Below are 16,099 nucleotides of genomic sequence, written 5' to 3' on the forward strand. Positions count from 1 at the left end.
CTGAGAGTTTCTGACCCCATTACCAAGGATCTTCACCCTCCAGCACTGTCTCTTTCCAGCCTTTTGAGTGTCCCTTCTACTTTTAGCTGACCCCATATCCACAGCTTTACCTGCAGGCCCATTAGAACCAGGAGTGCTGAATTTCCCAGTAGAGTCTGGTATTCCATTAGTTTCAGCAGATTGGAAGTTCCTCTGGGTGCCAAGCCTCTAAAACGAACATCAGAGGTAAATCAAAGCTCTATTATTTCAGGCTGAATCCATGCAAGGTATTTTAGAGACAATGACAGCACTTGGAAAAACTTACCTCCACTGAGCCATCTTTTAGCTTAACTGATCTCTTGTCTTGCAGACTGAAGAACTTAATGGGGTTGGAGAGAGCAATAGTCAGATCTAGAAACAAAGAGGAGGTCTTTGCTCGGATTATCAAATAACTCATTGTACTCTGATTGTTCTTGCCTTCTGGCTCCCTTTCTGGCCTCGGACAGGAAACTGTGGAGAAGGCGTATTTCATACACTCTACTTGGAACAAGCTTCTCCCTGACAGCACAAAGGAAGGGGCTGACTTCGCCTCGGTCACTTTCTGAGGTGATGGCTCACAGCTGATGTTTAGAGCAGCTCTGTGAGGCCACAAAGAGCATACTGCTCCCAAAATCCAAAGCCAATGTTAAGACTTTCCTAACCTGCACAGCTCCCTGCTCCAATTCCAGTCCAATACTGTATAAACCTGGTCTTTTTTACAAATATGTGTTAAAACCATCAATTTCAAAGGATTTCCCCCATGAACAAGGTTCATTTGTATGAACACAGGTGAAGAGAGAGTAAACATGAGAAGTATTCACAAGAACTTCTGTGGCTGTTACATTCTGCACGGCTCTGTTCATGGTTAAGAGTTTTGCTGTTATTACCTCCAGGGGCCTTCTTTCCAGATTCATCTCTTGCTGTTTGACCATACCCTCTTTTTAAAGGAAGATGACTGTATCCCTGTACCAGCAAGAACCTCCCTCTCTTCACACAGGGAAGAGCAACACTCCTGTGCTAAAACCCTGTTGCTGCCCGTCCCTGAGTTACCATCTCTGCGCTCTAGGAAACCTCTCCCTGACACTGAATAAAAGTAGTACAGAGACCGACCCATTCCAAACCAGAGAGACGGGGTGACATCTGCACTGCATGTCAGGGGTGCGTGCATCGGCCCATACTGGGAACAGTCACAGTTGCAGGGCAAGCATCCACTCTCTTCTGATGAAAGCAAGGGTATGACTGGATGCTGGCATGTGCTTAGGAACCACCCTGACATGGAATTAGGGGTGCAGCAGGAAACCACCTGGCTGGAAAAACGCATCTGGACCACAGTTTGGACAAAGCCAGAGCACTCCGCCACACGCGTTCCAACGCCTACTACCTGCCCAAGCGTCTGGAACGTAGTCCTTTATTTCCAGGTACACAAATAGAGAGGGCATGGTGAGCGGCATGTTACTTTCAGTGCGGAGGCAAACGTGGTGGTAGCCTGAAAACAGAAAGGAGAAGAGGTAAGATAACAGAATCTCTGTCCCTTCTTGTCTATGTGCTCCAACAGTAAAACCTCCTTTACAGAGGGGCATGATGAACATACTACAGAATTAAGCCAAGGCTGTAACAGGATGAATTTGAAGGCTCCACTGCCTACAGGAATGGAGATTAAGTAGCAAAATATCCAGATGTTTATATCTTCTTTACAGCTTCTGGTGCATAGGTCTCAAGGGCACAAAAGCTGAAGGAATTTCCACAAAATTTACCTGAATGCACTGCAATAACAGGAATGACACGATGACCGATGAATTTTCCTCCTTCCTCCCAAGCCACGATTTTGAGAGATGCCAACTCAGGCATCATGATCTAAGGAAAGAACAGAGTAAAGCACAAATGTCCTGACCTCTAACTCCTAACAGCATACTGGCTTCACTAAGTAGAACTTTACTCTCTTGTCTTCCCACCAAAACAATGCCATCTCTCCAAGGAAGTCGCTGCCTATTTCTGCATCTTGTAATTTATGGCTACAGACATAACTAAATTCACAGGAACTCCACAAAACACAGGCTTCTCGGAGGAGAGACTGCACAGGATCACAGGAGGGCAGTTTACCTAAAGAAAAAATGGTGCAACAAACCCTCCAAACCACAGCTGCCATGAAGCAATTCACCAGAGAAGGGAATGAACTTGGAAGGATAATTTAGCAAGCATGGTAACTTTGCCGTAAGGGCTCTTGCCTCCCTCCTCCCTCATTTTCTTCTGCCATAAAGTGAACCAAAAATTATTCTGCCAGATCTGAAGCCTGAGAAGTGCTTTCTGAAATGAGGGTAATATTTATCTACTACATCCCAAGTAGGCTGAAAATACCTGCTATTTCACAGTGTGCTTGACAGAGGTGAATTGTGTAACATGTGTTTTGCCTTTGTAACTTACTGCAGAAAGCCAAGCGTTACTATCACCTTTGACTTAACTTCCCCGTACCCTGTAGCTGGATTAGTGACCACTGAATTCTTGTGGACAAACAGGGCAGCTTTTGACATTCTGGCACAACTGAGAATGTCCCTCTGGTCCCATCACTTCTCCAGTTTGCCTGTTTCTCTCTCATTTACAGTTTAACCACAGACACTCAGTTCCTTTCTGCTTCCTAGTGCTTGACGTTGTCCAAGCTGATTAGTCAATTCAGTCTGAAGTGCATCACACACAGGAGACTTTTGATGCCTGTTATTCCCAGAAATGTTCCCCAGCTACCCCTTGCCTGTACAGGGGAATACTGATAGAGAGCTGTTTAGGACATAGTAGTTGGATATTATCTGTGAGTGCAACACATAACTCCTTGTGTGTCTAAAGCCATGGCTGGGGTCTCCAGAAGGGAGTCCCTTCTGTTGTCCCTGACCTCTCAAGAGGCAGTGCTTGTGGCCAACAGAGTCTTTAAGGATTCTCTGTCTAAATTACTATCAAATGTTATTACCTTTTCAAAAACAAAAGCCTCCTCTTTCCACACAGGGTTAATGGAATTGGCAGTGGAGGTCAGTTTGGTTCTGTATTTGCGTTTTGTGTCCCTTGGCAACCCAAACAGCTCTACTTCCACATATGTCTTCACACTGCGGTCTGAGAGGAACTGACCAGAGAGTATCTATGAAGCAGCAGAAACATAATTAGCAACAGCTGAAAAGATTAAAACAGAAGAACCCACCCATATCTTCACCCCAAAGTCACTATCCCGCCCCAAAACACCTTTTCTGCTGCAGCTTCCCGTCTACAATAGGCTTTTCTTTTACCTCCACCCATGTTTCTTGCTTCAGCACTTCCTCCAACCTTCTCCCTCCCATCATCACAGCCTTGGCTTCTTCTGTGTGGCAGATGCTAATTTTCCATTTTCATGCAATTATGATTAATTTAAAATAGTGAAAAGACAGGGAGTTGCCATGGTAACACTCTCCCACAGGACTCTCTGGGTTCATTTGCCACTAAGAACCCTACTGGGTAATAAATAGCAGGGACATGGATGCCACTTATATACGTGGTGCCAGGAACTGACTGTCAGGGGAGGAACAGCACCATGGTTTGTACTTGCCGTGACAGACAGGGTACTTGCCACCACCACGTCAATGCGGTCCACAGAGAAAGGGTCAAACTGCTTGTCTGGACGCCGCATGAATTCATGCTTGAGCAGATAGCCACACTGGCCATTGAACTCAAACAGAGCCATGTTCTGCTGCATGGGCACATCTGAGATACAGAGGAACACAGTGAGAAAAATTTCTGTGGGACCTCATCAGGTGGCTTTTGTGCTACAAGTGAGCTGAAGGATGCTGTACTTTTACAGCCCCTGCTAGCCAAAGGCTCACAAAGCCATTTCAGAAACTAATTAAGCCTTTCAGCACCCTACAGGGAAAAATATTACAGCAGCTGTTATAAGAAAGGTAAGTGGTTTGCTTATGATTGCACCATAAATCATGGGTAGAACTAAATTAAAACCTGCTTTAAGAAGTACCCGCTATTTTTGGGTGTGAAGTAAATAGTTGTGTGAACCCCTCTACTCCTTCCCCCTTTCATTTTGGGCCTCCTCTCAGTCCATCTTCTCCTCTGCCACTTCTCTTGAGAACACTGTCCTGTGGTTTCTGCACCTGTGTTCAGTATTATATCCTCTTCATAACCAATCTCTCACCTCTCCCTTTTAAAGTTGCTTCTTTTTTCTCCTACTGATCCTACAGCTAGTCTCCTACAACCTCTATACAGAAAATACGCCTCTGAAGAAGGAAGAGGGCTAAATAATAGCTTTCTCTGGAGGCTTTTCTTTGTCTCCTCCCCATGCTGGTTGTGCAGCAAGGAAAGGCCCTTCTTCCCTGTGCAGGTCAAAATACCGGAAATAATAGCATAGACAGGCCAGTCCTGTAGCCAGATGGGGCTCTGCCTGCTGCCTCGCAAAAGAGGACGCAGCTTAGGAGAAGTGGAACTTCTGATGCATTCATGCACATTATTTAGTCTGACATCACGTTACAGGACAGCCAGAGACAGTACCCAGACACTGGATGACAGCAAGTCCATGTGTGTGTGTATACACAAGTGTGTAGGACCGGCATCCCAGACACTGTGTGCCAGGTTTGTGCTGGGCCTAGAAAAGTGCTTTTGGCCTACGAGAGATGGAGACAAAGAACAACACCACTTTGGGAGAAGGCACACAGGATAAACGCATTCAGGGAAACGGCAGTGGTAGGATGTAGTAGTGAAGGAAGAGACAGTGAACACAAGCACACAGCCGCAACGACTCAGAGGCTGGAGGACAATGTGACACTCACCCATGGTCTGGAAGTTCAGTGCCACCATCTGACAGCCGACATTCCAGAACATCTGAGGCATGTAATTAGAGGAGTCCATCCGGGTGCCTTTGGGGTAAATCCGGCTCATCTGCCGCTTGTTGTATCTACAGTTGCTCTATTGGAAACAAGTTTGGAGGACTCCTTGTGTACCCTGGGGCTAGCTCATGTATGCAGATTATGAAAATTGTTTTAACTTCTACTACCAAATGCTCAAGAGCCTTCCAGACGAGAAGTAAGAGAGGCCCTGGCAACAACAGGCTCCTTTCCCTTACCCTTTCCACTTAAGGACAAGCATCTGGCAGCCTTGGCGTTCACTACAGCAGCATGCATCCTCTCAAGAATCTCTGTGAACAGCCCCCAAGCCACCCTCGAAGATCCCATGTCCCACATGCCCACTTTATATCTTTGATGAAGTGTTTACCAGGTCCTGAAACCAGAAGCCTGTTGGATATGCCCCAGCCTTACCCAAGCTTCAGATTAGCTCTCCTACTCCATACAACCAACTGCGCTAGACAACAGTTACCAAAAGGATACTCTACAAACTGCACAGGGAACTTGGTTAGCAGATCATAAGCCTTCAGCTCTGTGAAGGAAGAGATGACGTAACTCCGGTTCTTCTCTAGAAACAGGAGATAAGAAAGCATTCAGAAGAAAGGCATGCCCAGCCCCCATCCTGTGTGTGGGGACTGATGGACCCAAGAAGCACTTGACCTGTTTAGTCTCACTTTCTACCAGGTACCATTTTCTGTCAAGGCAATTTGCCTTTCTCTGGTCCCTTGAAAAGGGACTGAAGAATAATACCCCATAAAAGATGACCTGTGTTTTCCAGGGAGACAATGGCTGTGCACTACAGGACAGGAACTTCATGGAGTACAGACAGGATTGGCTCACAAAGCTTAAATGGCAATAATTTTGCCTGTCTCTTCCTGGATTTCAGTGACATTTAGAGAATAGCTCCTGCTTGGAGTTTTAGTTCCAAGTAAATCCAAATGTTCAAAGTCTTGCACAAAGTTCTTTACTTTGTAAAGCTTCCCCTTCTTCACTCCCCTACTTTTCTTTCTTTCATCAAACTAGCTCACTCAAAGCTAGACCCAAATGTGGAAACTGTTTAGAGGAGCCTATTATGTATAAAGAAATTGCGTGCATTTTCAGTGTTTCAGACACTTCTCTGTCCAGTCACCACAGAAGAGGAAGGCCAGTCACATACATTAAGAAACACGGGGCTCAACCCTGCCCTCAGAAGCAGCAAAGCAAGCCCAGAGACGTCACTGGCCTCTAGGCTGTTTCTTTTCATCGTCACTCGTATAACTGGAAGCCGTATCTGACATCTCCCTGTCTTCTCCTTACCAATTCCTTACTACAGGGAGGAGGAAGAGGGCAGAAAGGAAGTGCTTGTGACTGTGCGCATGTTGTGGGAGAGAGAGAACACAACAGAAAATGGGTGAAAGCAAGTCACAAAGGCAGGTGGAGAACAGCAGCATCTGAAAGCTCTAGTCTCCTGGTTTAATGGAAACACTTGGGATCGTTAAAGGACTGAGTTGGACTTACGGGCAGAGACTGCAAAGGAGTCAAATTTGATAGGCTGTATGTAATTAACTAGGCTGGACATTTCCTCATACGCTGTTACTTCCAAACCAGCAGTGCCCTGAGCAGAAAACAAAATGCAAGAGAAGACAGATGAAGAGACCTTTCCTAAAAATGAAACAAAACACATCTGAGCTTCACCATCACAGAACTCTGGTGGCTGCGCTGACCAGAGCACACTGTGGGCAGCATAGTCAGGGGCACAGAGTTTCTAGGTAGCTTGGAAAAAACTGAAACTGAGGTATATGGAGGGGTATCAGTCAGTATGTAAGAAGCCCTGGACCTCTTTAACCTGTCAAAGCACAGAGCCTGGGACAAAATGCAGACATTGTTTTTCCCTCTTCTCTGGGTGATACTAGGGAGACAGAAATGGAAAATATGTGTGTTTGGTTTTTTTAATCCAAGGAAATGCTGATATCCTCCTTCCCCCTTCAGCAGCAGCAGCACTTCATCTTTTGGTAACAACTTTTATCGGACTAAGGCCAAGCCTCTCCAAACACCCTGAAGGCAGACAGTTATCTCCAAATCATGCGGAATATCAGAGTCGGAAATAATAACTCTTCTGCCATATTCTCTATGCTTGCAACATCATTTCTCTTACTCAGTTCTCTTGCAAAAGTTGTGTTGCATGGGGGAAGGAAAGCCCCCGACTGGTCATAACACTGTTCATTGCCCTTTGCAGTTTGGGTTCATCTCTATTCAATACGGTGAGGCCCCAGAGAAAACTAAAGGCCAAAAAAAATCCCCCAACAAAACAGGAAAGGAACAGAAACAACAGTGACAGTACCTCATCTGACTGCATCTTTTTAATTTCCTCTTCATCAAGGTTTCCGTGATGTTCATCCTCTTCCTCTGGTTCCTCTTCAGCCACATCACCTGCCCAGACTAAGCACACAGAGCCCACATCAGTAGTACATATCTGTAGCACACTGAGACAAGACATTGCAGATTGCTAGCAATGGAGAGCTCTGCAAAACCTCACAATCAAGTCACGCAGGAACAGTAAGTGGAAGAACCATACAATTTTACTAGCCAAATCCAAATACGATCTAGCACACTCTGGACTAGCTCACTCAAGAGACCAAATCATTCCTCCTGTAGGCTTCCCTCATACCCCAAGAGTGGCAATCACAATGCTGTTCTCCCCACCGAGGTCGTGAACATTCGTGGGAATAACTGTCCATTTCTAGGAGCTCTGTAGTGGCGGTCACCTCATCTTCATATGACTTCATGTGTTCTCACCATGACAGGGACTGAAAATTCACTGTTCGACCATAGGTTCCCTGAGCCCAAGAGGTGACAGCCTTGAGACTGGAGGAAGGAGCAGAGTGGGGCTGAAGGTTCTATAAACCTTCAAAAACTTCAGAGTAAAGAACCAGGCCATGGTGAATTTGTCGTTATCAGAGAGCTACATGCAGTAAAAAACTATCCGCGCTTCCATCAAACAAAGCCAGTTTGTATCAATGAATTACCAACTCATGCAGCCATATACCTCAGAGCAGGGAGAAGCCTTGACTGCTGGGCAGGGCATAAGCTTATTGTCACTTTTGGTTAGAATGAAATGTTTGAAAATACTATGAGGCTTTAATTTCTCTTCCGAGCTTATGCTGCTTCTTGAGATAACTGAATTAATGACTAGTACTGGCTTGCTTCAAGCTCATACTGGGTGATTTGGAAGGTCTCCAGTGGGCCAGACTTGCTCATCTAGCTATACTAGTCCCATTTTCCCTTCAGACATACCACTATCTTCAGCATCCATAGGGGTTGGATGCTCGATGATTTCTGGTTCCACATTCCTCCCTTTCTTCAAGGAGTTCTGCCTCTTCCCAGATACAGATTGGTTCTTTTTGTTCTTAATCAAGATTTTCCCCAAGAGATCCTTAGGACTTGGCAGAGGAACTCCTGGCTTCAGCTGCAACAGATAAACTTCATACTCAATCTTCATCACAAAGACAGAATTCACACACTCATCTCTCCTGTCCCTCCCAGTACCATTCCTCTGGCCACTTACTGGTACATGGACACATCTCTCGGCCACTGTATACTTTAATTTCTCCATCTGCTGGCATATACCACTAAATCTATGCAGATTTTTTCTAAAACTTCACTTTTGATTTCGGACCAGCATTTTGCACCTCTCAGCCCTCTCATGTTCTGCTGCCTGCAAATGCCAGGCTGTTCCCAGCCACCTATCCTGCACCACAGCTATAAAAACATCTACATGGCCTGAAGGCATCCACACACCTCTGGCTTTCACATTCCACCTACTTGTCTCATTATCCCAGAGCCTCAGTCCTAGATCAGCACTCTGGCCATATTTAAACACTCTGCCTGCAGCAGATTTGAAAAAAAGATCCCAGACTAGGTGGCTTAAGACAAGGATGTGTGACTCTGTGCTTCTAGACCTACACTCCCTGTACAGATAGCAACAGGCGTGTTAATAATTTAGCTAATACCCCGAACTGTTTCTCCCCAGACACACACCCTGTTTCTCCCTATTGCCTGGACAAGGACATGGGTCTGGACAGTGGGCAACTGCTGATTTGCTCACTGCTGCTTTTCAGCTCATCTTTTGATCTCGGTGCTTTAAAATGGATGCTTGGCCTAGATGTCTCAGCTCCCCTCTCCACTACATATCCCAAGGAACTGCCTCATGCTTTGCAGAACACAGGCACTGCCCGTTATTTGTAAATCAGTGTCCATTCGCAAGGCAGCTGAAGTAGCAGTGTGCATGGGGATCACCACAGATGTCACTGTGTCCACAAAAATACATGCTTCTACAAGTAAGCTGAAGACTAGGGTCAAACAGATGAGGAGCTTTACTCAGCTATTCTGAGCACAAAGCTATGCATGTCACTGACCTGCCCATCTATGCCTGGAAGGGAATATTTCCAGGTTGGAAGCAGGAACTGAGAAGCATTGGTGGGAAGAGCCTGAAATGCTACTAAGCCGTTGTTCCTGTTTCTTTCCAAAGCAAGTGCTGGCAGACAGATTCAAAACAGTACCATGTACAAAAATACACTGATTCACCTTGGTATAACTGGTACGACTTGGCTACCTAGAGCTCAGTTTCCAAAAGGCATTCAAGTCACAAAGTGCTAAATAAGAGCAGAGTCAGGCAAGTGCTCAGGAAAACCTCTGTGACTGAGAGGTCTTCCATCCACTTACTGTGTTGCTCACCCTTATGAACCAGACCTTATTTGTCCATGGCATCATTTTCTCTTTCATTGTCCTTGTATCTGTTGCAGCATCTCCTAGCACCAGGAGAGACCAATTTTTTCAGAGACACCTCTCCCCTAGCCTCCTTGCCCGGCTTCCACTTACCGGGTATTTTTCCAGCGGCTCTGTCAGCAGCATATCTCCAAATATAGTTCGGCAGTACTCGGCCATCTTCGCCTGCTGCTTGGGCCTAATGAACAGAGAGATCAACCAGGAGTGAACAGGAAAACAGATGCCCAAATCCCGAGCTTAGTGTGAACAACCATCTCAAGATCCATGTACTCTACCCAGAAAACCATCTCTTGCCTTCACTCAGACAGCTACGCAGATCTTGAAGTCCCTTCCCAGGCCAATTCCCATTTATTCGTACTCTGCCATCCCAGGCTAAAAGGCTGCACAATTGTGGTCACTCTCACTCTGCAGCTTATGGCTTATCTTTCAGCTCTGACCCACCCTCAGTTGCTTCAGAAATCTCAATTGATGTTTCATTTCAGCTCAGGCACTGACTTAAAACCCAGCAGGCCTTGCCCTGTATACTTTCTGCTCTGGACAACAGAGAACACAATTCTCCCAATCTCTAGATACTCACGAGTCCACATGGTTCTCAAAGGACAGGATGACAGGGTAGAGAGATGTTTTAAAAGCACTTTCTGCGATGGCCTCAATGGCATCCTAAATGAGAGGCAATGGTCAGAGAAAAGATCAGCACTCATTAATAACAGACATGTAGCTTACCTCCCACTGAATGGACTCCAAACTGACCATTGTCAGGACCTCTGGAGTAATTAAACTTCTCCCAGTAAGAAGGTAAGAAGTGCCGTCCTTTTCATACCCACCCCCATTTCCAGCTCCAGAGGATACAACATGCAGCTAAACTCAATAGCTTGCATAAAAAACAAAGCTGAAGATGTAAGAATCTGAGTTTTTATTTTTGTGACACAGCTCAGTGTATACATAAATGAATGTGAAAGCGTCTTGCCCGAGAGGCAAGCCACTGCCACGTGCACTTGGAATTGTGTGAGCGAGAGAAAGGTGTATGCAGCAGATTAAACTGCTTCAAACCCTATTTATACTTACCTCTGAACCTGTCCAATTTTCTATCATTTCAACTGCTTATAAAATCCTTCTGTCTAGCAGCAGAGAAAACTGGAATGTTCAGTAACCAGCAGTGCTGACATTTCAAATGCAAATACCATGGAAACGTTCTCAGCATTAATGATGTGAGAAAAAATAATCATATTTTCCCCAAGCCCCTGTTAAACTGCCACAAACTTTCCACTATTTTCTTTTCTGGTGCTGCTAATTGACATGGTAAAGGACTGTCATTGGCTCCTTTGCAATTACCATTCCCTAATCCTCCAAAAATCCTGGTTCAGCCATGATCTTAGCACTGAGGGAGGCTGCTACAGCTGCTCCCGCATGAACCACTTGGACCTTCTATCACAGAAACCTGCAAGGTTCAGAGGAGGAGAAGCTACAGAAAAAGCTACTGAAAGGCCACGGACAATGGTAGAAAAGGGAGAGAGATGTGGAGGGAAAGATCTATGTATTATGTAAAACTAAAATTTGGGCACATGCTGTATTAACAGGTCATAATTTCCTTGAGGTATGGTCACAGGCTTTAGCAGAACTCTGCAATTACAGCAGCTACAGCTGTCATTATTTCTCCTATCTGTAGTAAACTGCTGTGCAAAAAGCAGCAGTGGTACTACAGGATTTGGGAAATTACTGACACTGCTGAATATGACAATACCTCTGGTCTTAAGGATTGTTGGTTCACAGAGGATTGTTGGTTCACCCCCCAGTAAATATTTTAGTAATAGTGAAGTGTGGGAACTAGAGGGAAGATATGGAATAAGAATAAATAGCTTCAAAAGGAATCTAAAGTGCCTTTGCCTGTTGGCAGCAGCTGTGTAAAGGACTGCAGTAAAAATAAGCATGATGCAATGATTTTTAACCTGCAAGCTGTTTGTAACTTCTGTGGTTAAGTGCCCTGTGTTTCCCAGTGAGAAGCAGGCTTTGCACTGTGCTTCTGAAGCCTGGGAGCTGAATCCTCAGGGAAGCCATCTGCCCAGCATGCTAGAGGGCAGTTGCTCCACTGAACACGTTCCACAAACTCATGTAATTAGGAAGTAATTGAAACCTATTCCTCCAAAGCACCACTGTGTGAGGCTGTAAGCCACAGAAACCTGCTGTACACCAGTTAGAAGATAAACTCATTTTAACTGTTTGTTTTCTAAAAGCCATCTTGTTGTTTCTCTGATGTGCATCTATCCGTAAATCCAACATCCTCATGCAACTTTCTGTCCATGCATCCATCTTGCTACACAGCCCTATGTATGCAGGCACATCTGCTCAACCATCTCTCCATCACTTCTACCTGACTGCCCGCGTGACAACCTCTCTTCTGGTCCTCCCACTCCAAATATATACACAAACTCCAACCCATTGCATATTTGTTTAGCTTTCTTTCTATCGACACATTTGTTCACTTGTCATCTTGCCATCAATCTTTTCCTCTCAAACACCTTTGCCCTCAGCCCATCCATTTGACAGTTCCCTCAGCCAGCCTCCTCAAAGAGAGATCAGACTAAAACCAAGCAGGGGAAAGCATCTATGAAGAAAATTCTTCCTGTACCTTGAAGAGGATCTCAGTTGTCATGGTGAAGCCATGAGTGATGATCGGCTCCTCATCTGGGGGTCGGCCCTTCCAGCAATCCAGTTCCACGCAGCGGCAGCCAGCCAGCAGCGTCTGGCGATACATTTCAGGAGACGAGATACCAGAAAACTGACCAGCTGGAGGGGAGCAGAAGGAGGGAGGCTCGACATTAGCTAGTCACGTGGGACAGTTTCTGCATAAACTGGAGCAATGGAACTCTCTGCCATCCTTGAGCAGGTGTACGTGGCAGACTGACGAGATGTTTTCGGTTACAGGGTGACATTTCTTCTTCTTACACAGCATTTAAGTACCAAGTCCCTCAGAGTGCATTACAGCCCTCAGCCCTCCAAACTTCAGGGCAGGTACACCTGCCCGGCTGATTGTCAGCCATCCCGGGTGGTGGTGCATACGCACTGGAGCTGAGGCAGACTCTGGAACTGCCCATACCTGTTAAATATGTGTTGTGTGATGAATTGATGAAGTAGTGTGAGAGCGGCTGGGTCATGTCCTGATACAGCAACAATTTGTCCAGTGCTATCACATTGTTCTCAGGGCCACAGAGAAACCAGACCATCCCCTCTGGAGACAACTGCCCTACACGGGAAACAAAGCTGTTAACAGTATCCAGACAAAACGGTTCTGGCACCTCCTTGCCGGTGCATTGCAACACAGGGACTCCTGAGAATCAGGCCGATTGCTTCCCTGGGAAAGTCAGGGCAGCAGAAAGTGCGAGATCCTCTGTTATTTTCATGCTACCTATATAGCAAGACTTTTGGGCTGAACAAGACTCACCTCTCTGGATGTTAATCCCACTAGGCTCATACTTCTCTATCAGGCTCTGCACCTGCTCGGGCTTGGCTGGTGGGAAAAGAATGTCATTGAGGCGAGAGTCTCGCTGCTTCTTGTTGATAAACTTTGCCAAGTGCTCTTTGGTCATGTAGGGCTTTGCTTTTAAATGGCTAAGGTGAGAGAATGACAGAGGAGCAGAGGTGAGGCCTGTGCATTACCCACAAAACCTTTTCACAAAAGGTTGGTCCTCCCTCAGGTTAGCAATGGGTGTCCGCCTCCCTGGGCCCACAAATTTCTGTTTTCTTTACAGTTCTTCCTGTAAATGATGCTTCCCACTGTGGTCTGTCTTCTTCCTCACTAATTCAATACTGTGAAGAGGTTGTGCTGAGGGGAGCACAAAGCATATTTTGAGCCTCTGACTCAAACTCTAAATTTCAGAGCACACTGAATTGCTTGCCCTATGAAATCAAGTTCATTTAAGAAGTCACAGATTTAGCCACTTGAAAAAAAAGTCACTGTCTATTTGTGAGGATCTATGGTTCTCACGCTGTACATGGCCTTGTGTGGGGCTAGCCACAAGCAGTATCACATTCGCATGATCTAGTATTGACCTGAAATCAACCCTTCTGATGGAGACAGTTAAGAGTCCATGCAGCACAGTGAGGTCTCATCCTTTTTATTCAGGCTGTGAGTGAAAGTGTTAAGTGCGCTGGCACTGTTTTGTGACCTGGCTTCCCGCCCTTCTAAGGCTTGAGACCAGACAAACCACATAGCATAAAATCCCCTCAACTCTCCTTTTTGCTTATCTTTTTCCACAAGCGATCAAGTTCTCTGCTGTGACTTGAGGGAAACTTACTGTGAGGTAAATATCTCATCAATCTCAGGCCGTGGACACAGATTCATGAGGAAAGTTTTGTACACGGTCTCAGGGAAGTCCTCTGGGTTGATGGCATCATTCTGAGAAGGCAATAAAAACACGTCAGTATTGCAAACCCATGACGGATCCCACCTCTCCATTAACACCCACAGTCCAGCATTTGTTTGTGGCAACACAAGTAAGCAACTGGAACATCTGGCAAGGTGTTGAGGAAAGGACAGATGGAGTGGAGAAGCACCATAATGCCCTATTTCAGAATAGACAGTTACTTAAACTGTCCCTCAGTGCCTGGTGTGTGATGATATAAAGCTAAACCTTGATGCAGTGGTAGGAGCTGTCAGAGGCCTGGATTGTACTCTGCGGGTTGGTAGAAGCGCCAAGATTGTCAGATTTGTTGCTTCAAAGAGCAGACAGTGAAACAGGTGGAAGGGAAGGTGCTGGTTCTTGTGCCACATACTGCAAGTGATGGAGTCGCAAGCATTACTGCAATACAAACAGTAAGCACTGACCCTAGCAGGCTTGCAGTTAGGGCACGGCAGCTAGTGGTAAGGAAAAGGTTTCGCAGCAACTAAGAGCATCTGGGCTGATGATTTTTTCATAGTCAAGGCATCACAGTCAGTGTAGGCAAAAAGATTATTCTAAAACTAGCTAAGACCTTTGGCTACCTAGTGAAACCCTTACCTTGCCCTTTGGAAGATGACAAGCGCTTAATGCTGCTTCCACCCTCTTCCTGTCTGCGGGAAACATCTGAAAAATACTGACCAGACAGGGAAAAAAAAAAATCACCACAGTGCAGCAGGAGTGAAGTCAGAAAGCCTGGGTTTGGGTGGCTGGGAGCTGCAGCCAGAGTGCCAGACACTCAAAATGCATAGCAAGGGAGACTGACAGGAAGACTGTAAACATGCAACAGAGGAAAAAAAGACAGTGTTTCTCCAGGCAAGTAACTGATGTACCAGGTCTTATAACTACAGTGGATTTTTTGACCCCTGTCTTAATACTTAAAGGAGGCTTATAAGAAAGATGGGGACAGACATTTTAGCAGGGCCTGTTGCAATAAGACAAGGGGTTATGGTTTTAAACTAAATGAGGGTAGATTTAGACTAGATGTAAGAAAGAAATTTTTCACACCGAGGGTGGTGAAACCCTGGCCCAGGTTGCCCAGAGAGGTGGTTGATGCTCCATCCTTGGAAACATCCCAGGTCAGGTTAGATGGGGCTCTGAGCAAACTGCTCGAGTTGAAGATGTCCCTGCTCATGGCAGGGAGTTGGACTAGATGAGCTTTGAAGGTCCCTTCCCACCCAAACTACTGTGTGATTCTATATTTCTGCTACAGACTCTGTAAGAGCCCCATCACTAAACTGCATCAGCTTACTCTCAGAATCCCTCTTCACTGTCCTTCCCTGCCCCTCTTGGAGGTGCCCCCTGTGGTAGTAGGCCTTGTGCCACAAATTCCCCAGGACACACTTCCCTTCAAGACGTTGTCCGTCACAGTAGCTGGCATTAGTAAGGAATAACTTTGTAGTCAAGACAACATTCCAACAAAGCAAACAAATATGTTGCTGCTTTGAAAGCAGGCAAAATTTTCTGGAACCAAAGGCTTTCCATGAATTCAAGGAACAAACTCATTATACAGGCAAAGAAGCTGGTATACTACATGATGGAGGTACAGAGTCTGCCACTGCAGAAACCAAAGCTCACCTCCAATTTGGAAAGCTGGGTATTGGGTCTGCAGGGCAGAATTCACTTGGTCAAGCCTTCAGCTTAAAGCAGCCCCTTTGCTGCACTATGGAATAGTAGCAATAGCTGAACACTCCCTACTTTCAGAATATCCCAGTCAGCAGCAAGGAGGTCTCCTCTGTGGATAAATTTAGATATCAGGTCTACTAAGCTCCTGGCATCACAGGTGCTCACAGCCAGAAAGGGGAACAAAAGGTGCCAAATGTTTTGACAGATGGAATAGTGTTCAGCGGGAGCTGCAGCAGACTTATGCAAACTCAGTGCATATCAGTTCCCAAGCTGCCCTTTGCAAGGCAAAAATTGCAGCACCCTTGTTATGATTCAAAAGGAATTTAAATGTCTAAAGAGAAAGGCAGATGCTCGGTGGAATTTTCAGAAGGTTTCAGACATGGAGTTTTGAAAGCCTTA

The 16,099-nt window shown here is 45.7% G+C and overlaps 1 protein-coding gene across 1 annotated transcript in view; it reads right to left on the reverse strand.

Annotated features, from left to right (window-relative positions):
- Positions 1–16,099, reverse strand: part of PLCB2 (phospholipase C, beta 2) — a 45,654-nt gene that overhangs the window by 10,719 nt on the left and 18,836 nt on the right. Inside the window, exons 7-24 of the mRNA XM_010297406.1 lie at positions 14,636–14,711; positions 13,934–14,034; positions 13,081–13,247; positions 12,736–12,882; positions 12,268–12,425; positions 10,219–10,301; positions 9,735–9,819; positions 8,151–8,322; positions 7,198–7,295; positions 6,375–6,471; positions 5,361–5,445; positions 4,806–4,930; positions 3,581–3,735; positions 2,975–3,139; positions 1,773–1,872; positions 1,400–1,504; positions 305–390; positions 111–207 (exon numbers count right to left, since the gene is read on the reverse strand). Coding sequence (XP_010295708.1) covers positions 111–207; positions 305–390; positions 1,400–1,504; positions 1,773–1,872; positions 2,975–3,139; positions 3,581–3,735; positions 4,806–4,930; positions 5,361–5,445; positions 6,375–6,471; positions 7,198–7,295; positions 8,151–8,322; positions 9,735–9,819; positions 10,219–10,301; positions 12,268–12,425; positions 12,736–12,882; positions 13,081–13,247; positions 13,934–14,034; positions 14,636–14,711 — 2,102 coding nt within the window. The remainder of the gene's footprint in view (positions 1–110; positions 208–304; positions 391–1,399; positions 1,505–1,772; positions 1,873–2,974; positions 3,140–3,580; positions 3,736–4,805; positions 4,931–5,360; positions 5,446–6,374; positions 6,472–7,197; positions 7,296–8,150; positions 8,323–9,734; positions 9,820–10,218; positions 10,302–12,267; positions 12,426–12,735; positions 12,883–13,080; positions 13,248–13,933; positions 14,035–14,635; positions 14,712–16,099) is intronic.

The sequence above is a fragment of the Phaethon lepturus genome, unplaced genomic scaffold, assembly GCF_000687285.1.
Source record: "Phaethon lepturus isolate BGI_N335 unplaced genomic scaffold, ASM68728v1 scaffold35821, whole genome shotgun sequence".
NCBI classification, from domain to species: Eukaryota; Metazoa; Chordata; class Aves; order Phaethontiformes; family Phaethontidae; genus Phaethon; species Phaethon lepturus.